The sequence below is a fragment of the Pseudophryne corroboree genome, chromosome 5, assembly GCF_028390025.1.
Source record: "Pseudophryne corroboree isolate aPseCor3 chromosome 5, aPseCor3.hap2, whole genome shotgun sequence".
In the NCBI taxonomy this organism is placed as follows: Eukaryota; Metazoa; Chordata; class Amphibia; order Anura; family Myobatrachidae; genus Pseudophryne; species Pseudophryne corroboree.
In genome coordinates this window covers 721,032,812-721,049,704 of record NC_086448.1, presented here as the reverse complement: position 1 = coordinate 721,049,704, position 16,893 = coordinate 721,032,812, and the positions used below count along the sequence as shown (strand labels likewise).

At 45.9% G+C, this 16,893-nt stretch overlaps 1 protein-coding gene across 2 annotated transcripts in view; it reads left to right on the top strand.

The window, feature by feature from the left end:
- Window positions 1-16,893, top strand: part of ZNF704 (zinc finger protein 704) — a 217,775-nt gene that overhangs the window by 61,018 nt on the left and 139,864 nt on the right. For both annotated transcript variants that reach the window (XM_063923984.1, XM_063923983.1), the window contains exon 2: window positions 10,961-11,214. In XM_063923984.1, coding sequence (XP_063780054.1) covers window positions 10,961-11,214 — 254 coding nt within the window. The remainder of the gene's footprint in view (window positions 1-10,960; window positions 11,215-16,893) is intronic.

Below are 16,893 nucleotides of genomic sequence, written 5' to 3'. Positions count from 1 at the left end.
CAATTTCTCCCAAAGGTGGTTTCAGCTTTTCATTTGAACCAGCCTATTGTGGTGCCTGCGGCTACTCGTGACTTGGAGGATTCCAAGTTGCTGGACGTAGTCCGGGCCCTGAAAATCTATGTTTCCAGGACAGCTGGAGTCAGAAAGACTGACTCGCTATTTATCCTGCATTCACCCAACAAGTTGGGTGCGCCTGCTTCAAAGCAGACTATTGCTCGCTGGATCTGTAGCACGATTCAACTTGCACATTCTGCGGCTGGACTGCCGCATCCTAAATCTGTAAAAGCCCATTCCACGAGGAAGGTGGGCTCTTCTTGGGCGGCTGCCCGAGGGGTCTCGGCTTTACAACTTTGCCGAGCAGCTACTTGGTCGGGGTCAAACACATTTGCTAAATTCTACAAGTTTGATACCCTGGCTGAGGAGGACCTAGAGTTCGCTCATTCGGTGCTGCAGAGTCATCCGCACTCTCCCGCCCATTTGGGAGCTTTGGTATAATCCCCATGGTCCTTACGGAGTTCCCAGCATCCACTTAGGACGTTAGAGAAAATAAGATTTTACTCACCGGTAAATCTATTTCTCGTAGTCCGTAGTGGATGCTGGGCGCCCGTCCCAAGTGCGGATTGTCTGCAATACTTGTATATAGTTATTGGTTAACTAAAGGGTTATTGTTGAGCCATCTGTTGAGAGGCTCAGTTATATTTCATACTGTTAACTGGGTATAGTATCACGAGTTATACGGTGTGATTGGTGTGGCTGGTATGAGTCTTACCCGGGATTCCAAATCCTTTCCTTATTGTGTCAGCTCTTCCAGGCACAGTATCCTAACTGAGGTCTGGAGGAGGGTCATAGAGGGAGGAGCCAGTGCACACCAGGTAGTCCTAAAGCTTTCTTTAGTTGTGCCCAGTCTCCTGCGGAGCCGCTATTCCCCATGGTCCTTACGGAGTTCCCAGCATCTACTACGGACTACGAGAAATAGATTTACCGGTGAGTAAAATCTTATTTTAAGTTTCAAATCACGGAATGACCAGCACAGTCTCCAGACTTAACCCCCATCTAGCTGGCCTAGAATTAACTGGACAGAAGGGTGAAAGCAAAGCAACCTAGAAGTGCAACATACTTGTGGGAACTTCTGCAACAGTGTTGGGAATAACATCCCAAACAATATTTGATTTCCATTGTAGAAAGTGTGGTTATATCTGCAAAAATTGGTACTTTTGATGGCCATCAAATAGTGGTGGCATGACTTCATCGCCACATGCCTTTCAGTGATATGTAGCCATTTCAAGGTAACCATTCTATTGGTAGCTAGCGCACATACATTGTGATCCCCATAAGTTTGAGCCTGTGCAAAGGAGCTCTGCTGTGTACACTCCTTACTGGTGTTGGCAGCAGAATGGATGCCAGAAGCCTTTGGATGAACATGGGAAAGACTCTTTAACAGTGGTACATCACACTACATTGGGGGTAATTCAGACCTGGGGGTATATTTACTAAGATCGGAGTCCTATTTAAGATGGGATGTTGCTCATAGCAACCAATCAGATTCTACTTCTCATTTATCTAGCACCCTCTAGAAGATAATACCTGGAATCTGATTGGTTGCTATGAGCAATATCCCATCTTAAATAGAACTCCCATCTTAGTAAATTTACCCCCTGATCGTAGCACCAAATTTGTTAGCAGCACCAAATTTGTCAGACCCATTTGCACGCTGCATTTTTTTGCAGCCGTGCAAATGGGTCTAAACTGCGCATGCGTGTGACACGCAATGCGCAGGTGCGTCGCTGCCCGGCGCCGGGAGTCACCAGAGAGCGACGGCTTCTACGACGGAAGCGATCACTGGGGCGATCGCAAGAAGATTGACAGGCAGAAGGAGTTCCTGGGCGGCAACTCACCGTTTTCGGAGGAGGGTTCCTGACATCACCGCCGGCCAAGATCGTCGCAGCATCTGAGTAAGTTCTGGGCTGTGCACAGGCCAACACGTTTTTTGGAGATTTTTGCAAATTTATTAAAAATAAAAAACTAAGAAATCACATGTACATAAGTATTCACAGCTTTTGCTCAATACTTTGTTGATGCACCTTTGGCTGCAATTACAGCCTCAAGTCTTTTTGAATGTGATGCCACAAGCTTGGCACACCTATCTTTGGGCAGTTTCACCCATTCCTCTTTGCAGCACCTTTCAAGCTCCATCAGGTTGGATGGGAAGCGTCTGTGCACAGCCGTTTTCAGATCTCTCCAGAGATGTTCAATCGAATTCAAGTCTGGGCTCTGGCTGGGCCACTCAAGGACATTCACAGAGTTGTCCTGAAGCCACTCCTTTGATATCTTGGCTGTGTGCTTAGGGTCGTTGTCCTGCTGAAAGATGAACCATCGCCTGAGTCTGAGGTCAAGAGTGCTCTGGAGCAGATTTTCATCCAGGTTGTCTCTGTACATTGCTGCATTCATCTTTCCCTCTATCCTGACCAGTCTCCCAGTTCCTGCCGCTTAAAAACATCCCCACAGCATGATGCTGCCACCACCATGCTTCACTGTAGGGATGGTATTGGCCTGGTGATGAGCGGTGGCTGATTTCCTCCACACATGACGCCTGCCATTCACGCCAAAGAGTTAAATCTTTGTCTTATCAGACCAGAGAATTTTGTTTCTCGTGGTCTGAGAGTCCTTCAGGTGCATTTTGGCAAACTGCAGGCGTGCTGCCATGTGCTTTTTACTAAGTAGTGGCTTCCGTCTGGCCACTCTACCATACAGGCCTGATTGGTGGGATTGCTGCAGAGATGGCTGTCCTTCTGGAAGGTTCTCATCTCTCCAAAGAGGAATGCTGTAGCTATGACAGAGTGACCATCGGGTTTTTGGTCACCTCCCTTACTAGGGCAATCTCCCCCGATCCCTCAGTTTAGATGGCCAGCCAGCTCTAGGAAGAGTCCTGGTGGTTCCGAACTTCTTTCATTTACGAATGATGGAGGCCACTGTACTCATTGGTACCTTCAAAGCAGCAGATATTTTTCTTTACCCTTCCCCAGATTTGTGCCTTGAGACAATCCTGTCTCTGAGGTCTACAGACAATCCTTTGACTTCATGCTTCCTTTGACTGTCAAGTGTGGGATCTTATATAGACAGGTGTATGCCTTTCCAAATCATGTCCAATCAACTGAATTTACCTCAGGTGGACTCCAATTAAGCTGCAGGAACATCTCAAGAATGATCAGTGGAAACAGGATGCACCTGAGCTCAATTTTGAGCTTCATGGCAAAGGCTGTGAATACTTATGTACATGTGATTTCTTAGTTTTTTATTTTTAATAAATTTGCAAAAATCTCAAAAAAACTTTTTTTCACATTGTTATTATGGGGTATTGATTGTAGAATTTTGAAGGAAAAAATGAATTTATTCCATTTTGGAATAAGGCTGCAATATAACAAAATGTGTAAAAAGTGAAGCGATGTGAATACTTTCCGGATGCACTGTATATATAGAGTATCCTGTCACATTTCATGAGGGAGACATTTATCTGTCTAATATTTCTTGTTTATTTTTTATTCAATTATTACCTTAGCACAATACGCTTGTATTGTACAAGTTAGTTTGTCCAGTTTGTATTGTACAGGTTAATTAATTTAAAAGTTAGTTGGACTAAGCCAGTGGTTCTCAAACTCAGTCCTCAGGACCCCTCATTTTCCAGGTCACCTAGCAGGTGCACAGGTGTATTCATTACTCACTGACCCATTTCAAAAAAAAGGTCCAGAGGTGGAGCTAATTATGTCCCTTGTTATTCTGGGGGAAGACCTGGAAATCATTAACTGTTTGGGATCCTTAGAACTGAATTTGAGAACCTATGGAATAGGCAAATATCTCCATGATATAAAGGGTCATGTGAAAATGTTGGCCAGGGTTGCTCATAGACATCGGTGAGTGCAGGTAACACCATAGCTTGTATTATAGGTATGCACTACACTAGGAACATCAGAAGAGTCTAGGTCACAGGTTCTCAAACTCGGTCCTCAGGACCCCACACAGTGCATGTTTTGCAGGTCTCCTCACAGAATCGCAAGTGAAATAATTAGCTCCACCTGTGGACCTTTTAAAATGGGTCAGTGAGTAATTAATACACCTGTGCACTTGTTGGGTTACCTGCAAAACATGCACTGTGTGGGGTCCTGAGGACCGAGTTTGAGAACCCCAGGTCTAGGTTTATCACCAGCAATCTTAGTATAGAGCTGGCCAGCAGCTAAGCCTTGGGCTACCCACTCACAAGGGATTGAGTTCTAGACATTTATACAGCTTACTTCTGCTGTGTCATGTTGGCACAGTACAAACACAAGAATCATAAAACAGATGATCTCTTCACTTATTCTCTCTTTGTTTTTCTTTTGTAACCATGCTAAAAGCTCATGTAAGAAGCTAGAATAATTCTGTCTATTGTACATGATACTGTATTTTCTTAATTTGGTATAACTATTTCTCACAAAATAATCTCTTTTACTAATGGTTCAGTTTTGCAAAATTATTGTTTATTTTTTTATGGGTCTTTCTTATTAAAATTGCAACATAACCTGTTTATGACTCATTCACCCTCATTAAAATATATGAAAAATGATGCACATTTTGAGGTATAAGAATGGCTTTGCAGGTATCCTCCATTCATATGTGTATAGTTTGTTAATAAAGTGACCAGTAATACACACAGGAACAAGTCAGTAGGCCCGGAGACCATCAATTTCCCCCCTATTGGGATGTCCTAATATGGAGTCAGCTTCCATGGTGAGGAACCTGCTTGCACTGTGACCAGGGTCAGCACGGGCTAAGCGTAGTGTCTGTGTTCTAGTGTCTGTGTTCTATAGTATTATTACTGTGTTTACTTACTTAAGTGTTTTTAGCTATAGTAATGCTTTAATTCTAACAGACATCTTATTCATGTTGAGTTGTGGTGGCTCCTTCTGGATTTCTACAAATACCTTTTGTGATACCAATTGTAACATTTATGGGATGAACCTATAGAACCTATCTAGTATTGGTCTTTAGCAGCTTTATTTCCATCAGGCGCTCAACAGTACTTGGTTGCCCACATGTCATACACACATAGTTGTAGAGGCTTGACTTATGTGCTGGGGAAACCCCCCTTTTTGTTTTGCGGCTTCATTTTAGAAAGTTATTGTGTAAATAGCAGTCAAAGTTCAAAGTAGTGGTCTGGACAGGCAGAGATCCAGAGAGAGTAGTCAGTCACAAGTAGAAGTCAGTGCCAGAATCAGAGGCAAGACTAACTCTAGCAGATGTTTTACAGATTGTGTCCTTGCAGCTATAATTGGTGTTACAACATGAGTCTTTCTGCACTTTAAGGTGCAAGGAGCCAATCGTGTGGCTCTTACAGAGCTGAGCACTATAGATGAGAAAACAAGTTGGGGATTCAATTACTTTTGTTTGGTTTGGGGGGGGTTTTGAATCAACTGATCTCTATTTAAAGCTGCCTTATCTAGTGATTCTGCTCCATGTGTCCAGGGGCTGCTCCATGTGACCATTCTGTCTCTCCATTGTTAGTCTTCCAGCCCAGAGCAAAAAGCATGGAGGGGGAGTGTTAGTGGGATGTCCAATCAGAAGCATCACAATCAGTGAATGCTCCTCTCACACACCCAAAGCAGCCATTTTAAGATGGAAAACAAATGTTTAGATTCCTTTTTTTTAATTTTTATTTCTCTGACGTCCTAGTGGATGCTGGGAACTCCGTAAGGACCATGGGGAATAGACGGGCTCCGCAGGAGACTGGGCACTCCAAAAGAAAGATTAGGTACTATCTGGTGTGCACTGGCTCCTCCCTCTATGCCCCTCCTCCAGACCTCAGTTAGAATCTGTGCCCGGCCAGAGCTGGGTGCTCCTAGTGGGCTCTCCTGAGCTTGCTAGAAAGAAAGTATTTGTTAGGTTTTTTATTTTCAGTGAGATCTGCTGGCAACAGACTCACTGCTACGTGGGACTGAGGGGAGAGAAGCAAACCTACCTGCGTGCAGCTAGCTTGTGCTTCTTAGGCTACTGGACACCATTAGCTCCAGAGGGTTCGAACACAGGTCCTGACCTCGATCGTCCGTTCCCGGAGTCGCGCCGCCGTCCCCCTTGCAGAGCCAGAAGACAGAAGAAGGAGATGAAATCGGCGGCAGAAGACTCCGGTCTTCATTAAGGTAGCGCACAGCACTGCAGCTGTGCGCCATTGCTCCCACTGCACACCTCACACTCCGGTCACTGTAGGGTGCTGGGGGGGGGCGCCCTGGGCAGCAATAAGAATACCATTTGGCACTAAATACACATAATACAGTCTGGGAAACTGTATATGTGTAAAAAACCCCGCCATTAAGCTATACAAAACGCGGGAGAAGCCCGCCGCTGAGGGGGCGGGGCTTTCTTCTTCAGCACACCAGCACCATTTTCTCTTCACAGCTCCGCTTGAAGGACGCTCCCCAGGCTCTCCCCTGCAGTATCCTGTACGAGAAGGGTAAAAAAGAGAGGGGGGGCACATAAATTTAGGCGCAAATAGGATAATAAGCAGCTATTGGGAAAAATCACTCATTATAGTGTAAATCCCTGTGTTATATAGCGCTGTGGTGTGTGCTGGCATACTCTCTCTCTGTCTCCCCAAAGGACTTTGTGGGGTCCTGTCCTCAGTCTGAGCATTCCCTGTGTGTGTGCGGTGTGTCGGTACGGCTGTGTCGACATGTTTGATGAGGAGGGTTACGTGGTGGCGGAGCAGGGGCAGATAAGTGTGGTGTCGCCCCCGACGGGGCCGACACCGGATTGGATGGATATGTGGAAGGTCTTAACAGACAGTGTCAACTCCTTACATAAAAGGTTCGATGACGCAGCAGCCTTGGGACAGCCGGGATCTCAGCCCGCGCCTGACCAAGCGTCTCAGAGGCCATCAGGGGCTCAAAAACGCCCGCTAGCTCAGATGGTAGACACAGATGTCGACACGGAGTCTGACTCCAGTGTGGATGAGGATGAGACAAATGTACAGTCTACAAAGGCCATCCGATGCATGATTACTGCAATGAAAAATGTATTGCACATTTCTGATGTTAACCCGGTTACTACCAAGAAGGGTATTATATTTGGGGAGAAAAAGCAGCCAGTGACTTTTCCTGAATTAAATGATTTGTGTGAAGAAGCGTGGAGTTCCCCCGATAAGAAACTAGTGATTTCTAAGAGGTTACTGATGGCGTACCCTTTCCCGCCAACGGACAGGTTACGTTGGGAAACATCCCCTAGGGTGGACAAGGCGCTCACACGCTTATCAAAAAAGGTGGCACTGCCGTCTCAGGATACGGCCGTCCTAAAGGAGCCTGCGGATAGAAAGCAGGCAGCTATCCTGAAGTCTGTGTATACACACTCGGGTACTATACTGAGACCTGCTATTGCTTCAGCATGGATGTGTAGTGCTGCAGCAGCATGGTCTGATACCCTGTCAGACAACATTGATTCCCTCGACAGGGATACTATTTTACTAACCATCGAACATATAAAAGACGTCGTCTTATATATGCGGGATGCACAGAGGGACATTTGCCTGCTGGCATCTAGAATTAATGCAATGTCCATTTCTGCCAGGAGAGTATTATGGACTCGGCAGTGGACAGGTGATGCTGATTCTAAAAGACACATGGAGGTTTTGCCTTATAAGGGTGAGGAATTGTTTGGGGACGGTCTCTCGGACCTCGTATCCACAGCAACAGCTGGGAAGTCAACTTTTTTACCTCAGGTTCCTTCACAGCCTAAGAAAGCACCGTATTATCATGTACAGTCCTTTCGGCCTCAGAAAGGCAAGCGGGTCAGAGGCGCATCCTTTCTGCCCAGAGGCAGGGGTAGAGGAAAGAAGCTGCACCAGGCAGCCAGTTCCCAGGAACAAAAATCCTCCCCCGCTTCCTCTAAGTCCACCGCATGACGCTGGGGCTCCACAGGCGGAGCCAGGTGCGGTGGGGACGCGTCTCCGAAACTTCAGCAACCAGTGGGTTTGCTCACAGGTGGATCTCTGGGCTGTACAAATTGTATCTCAGGGATACAAGCTGGAGTTAGAGGCGACTCCCCCTCACCGTTACCTCAAATCAGTCTTGCCAGCTGCTCCCAGGGAAAGGGAGGTAGTACTGGCGGCAATTCACAAGCTGTATCTCCAGCAGGTGATAATCAAGGTTCCCCTCCTTCAACAGGGACGGGGTTACTATTCCACAATGTTTGTGGTACCGAAACCAGACGGTTCGGTGAGACCCATTCTGAATTTAAAATCCTTGAACACTGGTCAAGGAAAAATGGTCCGGATCGCATCTTCAGATGCATCGGTTGATCACCCTGTCCCCAAGGGCCAGGGTGTCTCTGCTGTGGTGGCTGCAGAGTGCTCATCTTCTCGAGGGCCGCAGATTCGGCATACAGGACTGGGTCCTGGTGACCACGGATGCAAGCCTCCGAGGATGGGGGGCAGTCGCTCAGGGAAGGAACTTCCAAGGACAGTGGTCAAGTCAAGAGACTTCACTACACATAAATATACTGGAACTAAGGGCCATTTACAACACCCTGAGTCAAGCAGAGCCCCTGCTTCAAAACCAACCAGTGCTGATTCAATCAGACAACATCACGGCGGTCGCCCATGTAAACCGCCAGGGCGGCACAAGAAGCAGGATGGCGATGGCAGAAGCCACAAGGATTCTTCGATGGGCGGAGAATCACATGCTAGCACTGTCAGCAGTGTTCATTCCGGGAGTGGACAACTGGGAAGCAGATTTCCTCAGCAGGCACGACCTCCACCCGGGAGAGTGTGGACTTCATCCAGAAGTCTTCACGCAGATTGTAAACCGTTGGGAACGGCCACAGGTGGACATGATGGCGTCCCGCCTCAACAAAAAGCTAAAAAAAATATTGCGCCAGGTCAAGGGACCCTCAGGCGATAGCTGTGGACGCACTAGTGACACCGTGGGTGTACCAGTCGGTTTATGTGTTCCCTCCTCTTCCTCTCATACCCAAGGTACTGAGGATAGTAAGAAAGAGAGGAGTAAGAACTATACTCATCGTTCCGGATTGGCCAAGAAGAACTTGGTACCCAGAACTACAAGAAATGATCTCAGAGGACCCATGGCCTCTGCCTCTCAGACAGGACTTGTTACAGCAGGGGCCCTGTCTGTTCCAAGACTTACCGCGGCTGCGTTTGACGGCATGGCGGTTGAACGCCGGATCCTAACGTAAAAGGGCATTCCGGATGAAGTGATTCCTACGCTGATAAAAGCTAGGAAGGATGTGACAGCAAATCATTATCACCGCATATGGCGGAAATATGTTGCTTGGTGTGAGGCCAGGAAGGCACCAACAGAGGAATTCCAGCTGGGGCGATTTCTGCACTTCCTACAGTCAGGAGTGACTATGGGCCTAAAATTGGGGTCCATAAAGGTCCAGATTTCGGCCCTATCTATTTTCTTTCAAAAAGAACTGGCTTCACTGCCTGAAGTTCAGACGTTTGTTAAGGGAGTGCTGCATATTCAGCCCCCTTTTGTGCCTCCAGTGGCACCTTGGGATCTTAACGTTGTGTTGGATTTCCTGAAATCCCACTGGTTTGAGCCACTTAAGACCGTGGAGCTGAAATATCTCACGTGGAAAGTGGTCATGCTATTGGCCTTAGCTTCGGCTAGGCGTGTGTCAGAATTGGCGGCTTTGTCATGTAAAAGCCCTTATCTGATCTTCCATATGGACAGGGCAGAATTGAGGACTCGTCCCCAATTTCTCCCTAAGGTGGTATCAGCGTTTCATTTGAACCAACCTATTGTGGTGTCTGCGGCTACTCGGGACTTGGAGGACTCCAAGTTACTGGATGTAGTCAGGGCTTTGAAAATCTATGTAGCCAGGACGGCTGGAGTCAGGAAAACTGACTCGCTGTTTATCCTGCATGCACCCAACAAGCTGGGTGCTCCTGCTTCAAAGCAAACTATTGCGTGCTGGATCTGTAACACGATTCAGCAAGCTCATTCTGCGGCAGGGTTACCGCATCCTAAATCGATAAAAGCCCATTCCACAAGGAAGGTGGGCTCTTCTTGGGCGGCTGCCCGAGGGGTCTCGGCTTTACAGCTTTGCCGAGCTGCTACTTGGTCGGGTTCAAACACATTTGCTAAGTTCTACAAGTTTGATACCCTGGCTGAGGAGGACCTTGCCTTTGCTCATTCGGTGCTGCAGAGTCATCCGCACTCTCCCGCCCGTTTGGGAGCTTTGGTATAATCCCCATGGTCCTTACGGAGTTCCCAGCATCCACTAGGACGTCAGAGAAAATAAGAATTTACTCACCGGTAATTCTATTTCTCGTAGTCCGTAGTGGATGCTGGGCGCCCGTCCCAAGTGCGGACTCTCTGCAATACATGTATATAGTTATTGCTTAACAAAAGGGTTATTGTTATGAGCCATCTGTTACTGAGGCTCAGTTGTTGTTCATACTGTTAACTGGGTATGGTCATCACAAGTTGTACAGTGTGATTGGTGTGGCTGGTATGAGTCTTACCCTGGATTCCAAATCCTTTCCTTGTTGTGTCAGCTCTTCCGGGCACAGTTTCCTTAACTGAGGTCTGGAGGAGGGGCATAGAGGGAGGAGCCAGTGCACACCAGATAGTACCTAATCTTTCTTTTGGAGTGCCCAGTCTCCTGCGGAGCCCGTCTATTCCCCATGGTCCTTACGGAGTTCCCAGCATCCACTACGGACTACGAGAAATAGAATTACTGGTGAGTAAATTCTTATTTTTTTTTATTTTCATATTTAATAGATTGAAGAATTGATTCACAACTCATAATTTATTTTATGGGCCAACAATTATTTGTCTGTAGATTATAGTCAACTTTTCCTGACTAACACTATTGCTTAATTACTGTAAAATTAACTAGAAATTTTTTTTTGTCAATATTCTACTTGTGAACTAAATGTGAACTTTCTGTGCTTGTAAAATTGTCATTTCTGCAGGTAACACGTGTAAAATCGGAGACGAAATCTAAAAAGCAGCAGGTGGATGTCAGACAAGTTAGACACCTGACATCAGAGCCACAAAAGAGCCACCAGGCCACAGAAACGAATGATGCTCCATACATGGTCCTGAGGAATACCAGCAGACCCACTGAACCTGACCAGGAACTGAACCAGGAATGCACAAGATCCATCTGTTTGCTAGAGCAGAAACAAAAGGTGGTCTCATCCAATATTGATGTCCCTCAAGCAAGGTGTGCTGTTTGCTAATAGTTTCATTTAAAGAATAAGTATTCAAATAGTTTACAAAGTAAATAAAAAATGTGACATAACAATGGAATGAATAAGGTAGTGTGATTTCAGTTAGAGGCTGAAGAGTGAGAGCTAGAAATACATTCCCACTACCAGAGGCACTTGCTGTTTCTGCACTACATGCACCGTGTTGATAACAAACCTGTGACAGAAACTGAGCTAGATACCAGGTGTCTGACCAAAAGATATTTAAAGGCATTACTGTATCCACAAGGCTAATGACATTTACCTGTCTCACCAGGCTAATGCCACCTAATCCTTCCCGGAAAGGCTAATGACACTTACATTACCCACCATGCTAAAGACACTTACCCTACCCACCATGGTAATGACACTAACCTTACCCTACCCACCAGGCTATTGACACTTACTCTACCCACCATGCTAATGACACTAACCCTACCCATCAGGTTAATGACACTTACCCTACCCACCAGGCTAATGACACTTACCCTACCCACCATGCTAATGACACTAATCCTACCCAGCAGGCTAATGACACTAACCCTACCCAGCAGGCTAATGACACTTACCCTACCCACCAGGCTAATGACACTTACCCTACCCACCAGGCTAATTACACTTACACTACCCAGCAGGCTAATGACACTTACCCTACCCACCATGCTAATGACACTAACCCTACCCAGCAGGGTAATGACACTTACCCTACCCACCATGCTAATGACACTTACCCTACCCAGCAGGCTAATGACACTTACCCTACCCACCATGCTAATGACACTAACCCTACCCACCAGGCTAATGACACCCTACCCAGCAGGCTAATGACACTTACCCTACCCAGCAGGCTAATGACACTTACCCTACCCACCATGCTAATGACACCCTACCCAGCAGGGTAATGACACTTACCCTACCAACCATGCTAATGACACTTACCCTACCCACCATGCTAATGACACTTACCCTACCCACCATGCTAATGACACTAACCCTACCCACCAGGCTAATGACACCCTACCCAGCAGGCTAATGACACTTACCCTACCCAGCAGGCTAATGACACTTACCCTACCCACCATGCTAATGACACTAACCCTACCCAGCAGGGTAATGACACTTACTCTACCCACCATGCTAATGACACTTACCCTACCCACCATACTAATGACACTTACCCTACCCACCATGCTAATGACACTAACTCTACCCAGCAGGTTAATGACACTTAACCTACCCACCAGGCTAATGACACTTACCCTATCCACCAGGCTAATGACACTTACTCTACCCACCATGCTAATGACCCTTACTCTTCCCACCATGCTAATGACACATACCCTGCCCATCTGGAAAATAACTTTAATCTTACCCACCAGGCTAATGACACTTACCCTACCAACCAGGCTAATGCCCCTTACCTCACCCGCCAGGCTAATCACAATTATCCTTCCCTCCAGGGTAATGACACTTACCCTTCCTGCCAAGCTGATGCCACATAACCCTAACCGGAACGCAAATGACCCTTATTTTACCAACCAGGCTAATGACACTTACCCTACCCACCAGGCTAATTACACTTATCTTACTCACAAGGCTAATGACACTTATCTTACCCACCAGGCTAATGGCACTTACCCAGCCCCCCAGAGTAATTACACTAATCCTACCCAGCAGGCTAATTACATTTATTCTACCCACCAGGCTTATGACACTTCTCTTACCCACATGGCTAATGAAAATTACCCTACCCACCAGGGTAATGACACTAATTCTACCCACCAGGGTAATGACTGTAATCGTACCCAGCAGGCTAATGATATTTACTGTACCCACCAGGCTAATGATATTCACTCTACCCTCCAGGCTAATGACACTTACCCTACTCACAAGGCTAATGACTCTTACCCTGCCTACCAGGGAAATTACACTAATCCTACCCACCAGACTAATGACACTTACACCACCCACCATGCTAATGACACTTACCCTATGTACGAGGCTAATGTCTCTTACCCTGCCTACCAGGGAAATTACACTAATCCTACCCACCAGACTAATGACACTTACACCACCCACCAGGCTAATGACACTTACCCTATGTACGAGGCTAATGACACTTATACCACCCACCAGGCTTATAACACTTACACCACCCACAGGCATATTGACACTTATCCTTCCCGCCATGCTAATGACACTTACCCTACCGTCAGGCTGATAACACACCACCCACCAGGCAAGTCACAAGTATATTTATTGGCTGTTAAAATTAGTGATGAGCAGATTCGGTTTTACTCGGTTCTCAAAACGGCATCTTATTGGCTCACGGATGTCACGTGTTTTGGATAGCCAATAAGATGCCGTTTTGAGAACCGAGTAAAACCGAGTAAAACCGAATCCTCTCATCACTAGTTAAAATATGCCTTGAAAAAGCCCTTATAGCATACCATTGGCTTTCGGATGTTATTCCAAGTATTGCAGCAAAAGAAGACTATTGTTCAAGCCCATTATGATTTTGAGGTACAGTAGCTGGCGTTCCTTACTCTTCATCAGTTTATAATCCGCTGATGAATTGGTTTGGGTGCCATGACTATAGAGCTACTTCTAAGAGAACAATTACTGTGGCTAATCTGCCCCTGCCTACCTTATTCCTACAGGGAATTTGACTTTGGACGTTCACTTGTTTTGATCCTCCATACATTTCTATAGGGGAGCCATTTATCATGGATCACATATTGAATGCGATCTGGGTGGCATTTCTTACCGACCAAGATCGCATTGTAATATGCGATCCTATCATAGGGATGCATCATCCAGTTTATGCAGGGACAGGGGCTCCGAAAGGAGCACATCCCTGCGATGTGCTTAGATGGCTGCCGGGGGGAAGGGAGGGTCTGTGCATACGCTGCCACTTCTTGGCCCTCTGCCCAGCTACAATTGCAATCCACAGCACATAGGTTACAATGTGCTACTGCTTTCTTCAGATGTGGGTAACTGTGGGGACCAATATCAGGAATGCTTTGCATTGGGGGATGCGGCTGCGGGTGGCAGTGGTTGATTGCAGCAGGTATCGGAGATACCTGCTGCGGTTCCTCCTACATACATTCAGGAGATACCTATTATTTGCAGCTAACCCCCGAAAACGGGTGTTTTCGGGGCTATAGGCGCAAATATACTTTGATAAATGGGCCCCTTAGTCTTTTATGGGACCAGCTATACGCCTCTCCCTCTTTGTATAGGTCTGTATTTTATAGTCAGTAACAGATCTACTAATTATTTCACTGTATTTATCTCTCTGACCTTTCTCTCCCCCACCATTTTTTTTGTTATATTTTATTTTAGTGGTTTGAGATATTGTGTATGTGCTATAGTATTGTTGTATACTATTTCAATAAAAATGTAATTAAGAAAAAAAAAATTCCCTGAAGGACCTAGTAATTTTAATATAGCTGAAGTTAGTAAACTTTAAACTATATTTATTTCAAATTAAGAAAATAACAAATTAACAAACTAAACAAATACACAGAGAATGAAGAGGGTAAAAATCTGAAATATCAATATAAAGGTAATTTTGTTAGAAACATATACAATCACTTTCTAACTTTTCCAACACTAAATATATGTATATATTTAAGGATACAGTAACAAGAACTTCATTACCACTTTATGTACAGTATGTCTAAGGTGCAGACTTTCCATCATTTTCATGATCTGAGAGACGATAGTAAATGTACCCTGGCATGAAATATCTTACTGGCATCTTTACAAATTGAGATTAAGAGCTTTGCTATATTAGGCCACAGAATATAAAAGAAGAACCTCTATATTATTTTATCATAAGTGTTCTTTAAAGTGTAATCTTCTTTAATGATCAACTATGTGTGTGATTTACTGTTACTTTCTTCATGAGGATATTATCCGGGATTTCTGTACCCCTACCTCTAGAATGTATTGCTTTGTATCACTTTATGTAAAGCCCTCACAGTATGGGGGTCATTCCGAGTTGATCGCACGTAGCAACTTTTTGCTGCCCGTGCGATCAACTTGACGCCGCCTATGGGGGGGGGTGTAGTTTAGCATAGCAGGGCTGCGTTCGCTTGTGCAGCCCTGCTATGCTAAAAAAGTTTTGCGTAAAACAAGACCAGGGTCAGACTTACTTACCCTGTGCGTCGGATCTAGCGATGAAGGTCCCGGGATTGACGTCAGACATCCGCCCCCCAAACGTCTGTGTTCGCCTCACCACGCCCGGAAAACGGTGAGTTGATGCCCCGGAACGCCTCCCGCCTGTCAGTCTTCTTGCGATCGCTGCTGCGATCACTTTTTCCGCTGGCAGTGCCGCTGCCCGGTGACGGCTGTCGCCGGGCAACGACACGTGTGCGCAATGCGTCCACCGTGCGTGCGCATTTCCGACCCGTTCTCACTGCAGCGATGAACCGCTGCGTGCGAACGGGTCTGAATGACCCCCTATATACAATAGAATGAATGGTACACAGAGGGACTGGCTCAGAGTCGCATGTAAGTATATTTTGCGGATGATTTCTATGATTTTTGTCCCTGCACATACTCTATAGCTGAGCGCATGCATATGCTGTACCACCAGTACACATACTTCCACCAATTAGTAGCATCTTCCTTTGAGGCTGAATGTGCGCAGCCAGGTGGGAAAGGGGCATTCGCACACAGGCTGAGTTTAGCGGAGGTGTTTAGACGGAGTTGTACATACACAGGGATTGGTCTGATTTCAGATGTCTTTCACCAAGGATAGAGCTGGTGCAAGTAAGCCCCAATAATGAGGACGCCAGTGAAACCGAGTATACTTATAGGGACAGTGTGGTTGATACATTCTACTCAGCATACAGCCTTATATAGTGTTGTGCATGCATGGGCCTATCTACTAAGACTTGGAGAGAGATAAAGTGGACAGAGAAAAAGTACCAACCAATCAGCTCCTGTAACATGTCTGTAACATGGCAGGTAGGAGCTGATTGGTTGGTACTTTATCTCTGTCCACTTTATCTCCTCTCCAAGGCTTAGTACATACAGGAAGATGTATGAAGCAGTGAAAAGAGTGGAGAAGTTGCCCATGCAAACCAATCAGCTTTGATGTAAGACTTATCAAGTGCATTCTATAAAGTTATGCGTAGCAGTTGGTTGGTTTCCATGGGCAACTTCTCCACAGGCTCACTTCTCCACTGGCTCACTTCTCCACAGGCTCACTTCTCCACAGGCTCACTTCTCCACTGGCTCACTTCTCCACAGGCTCACTTCTCCACTGGCTCACTTCTCCACAGGCTCACTTCTCCACAGGCTCACTTCTCCACTGGCTCACTTCTCTACTTTTATCACTGCTTAGTACACGTTCCCCTTACTCTCTTAAATGTAAGTTGTCTAGTTTTTAAAATGGTAGGCCTTATTGGGCTACCATATTCTTCTCGAAAATGAATAGGTCCCTTTATAACATTATGCTATGTAAATAAAATATATTTTGACTTAAAAGTACTTGTTAATTAAAGAAAAGCAGCTTGACTCAACAAAGAGCTCGTTGCATGCGAAAACACACACTTGAGGGCACCCCGACGTGAAAGAGGGGAGTCTCCTTTTGAACTGTGTCCCCCTTTAGTAGTTTTTAGTATTGATCACCAATATAGGAGATG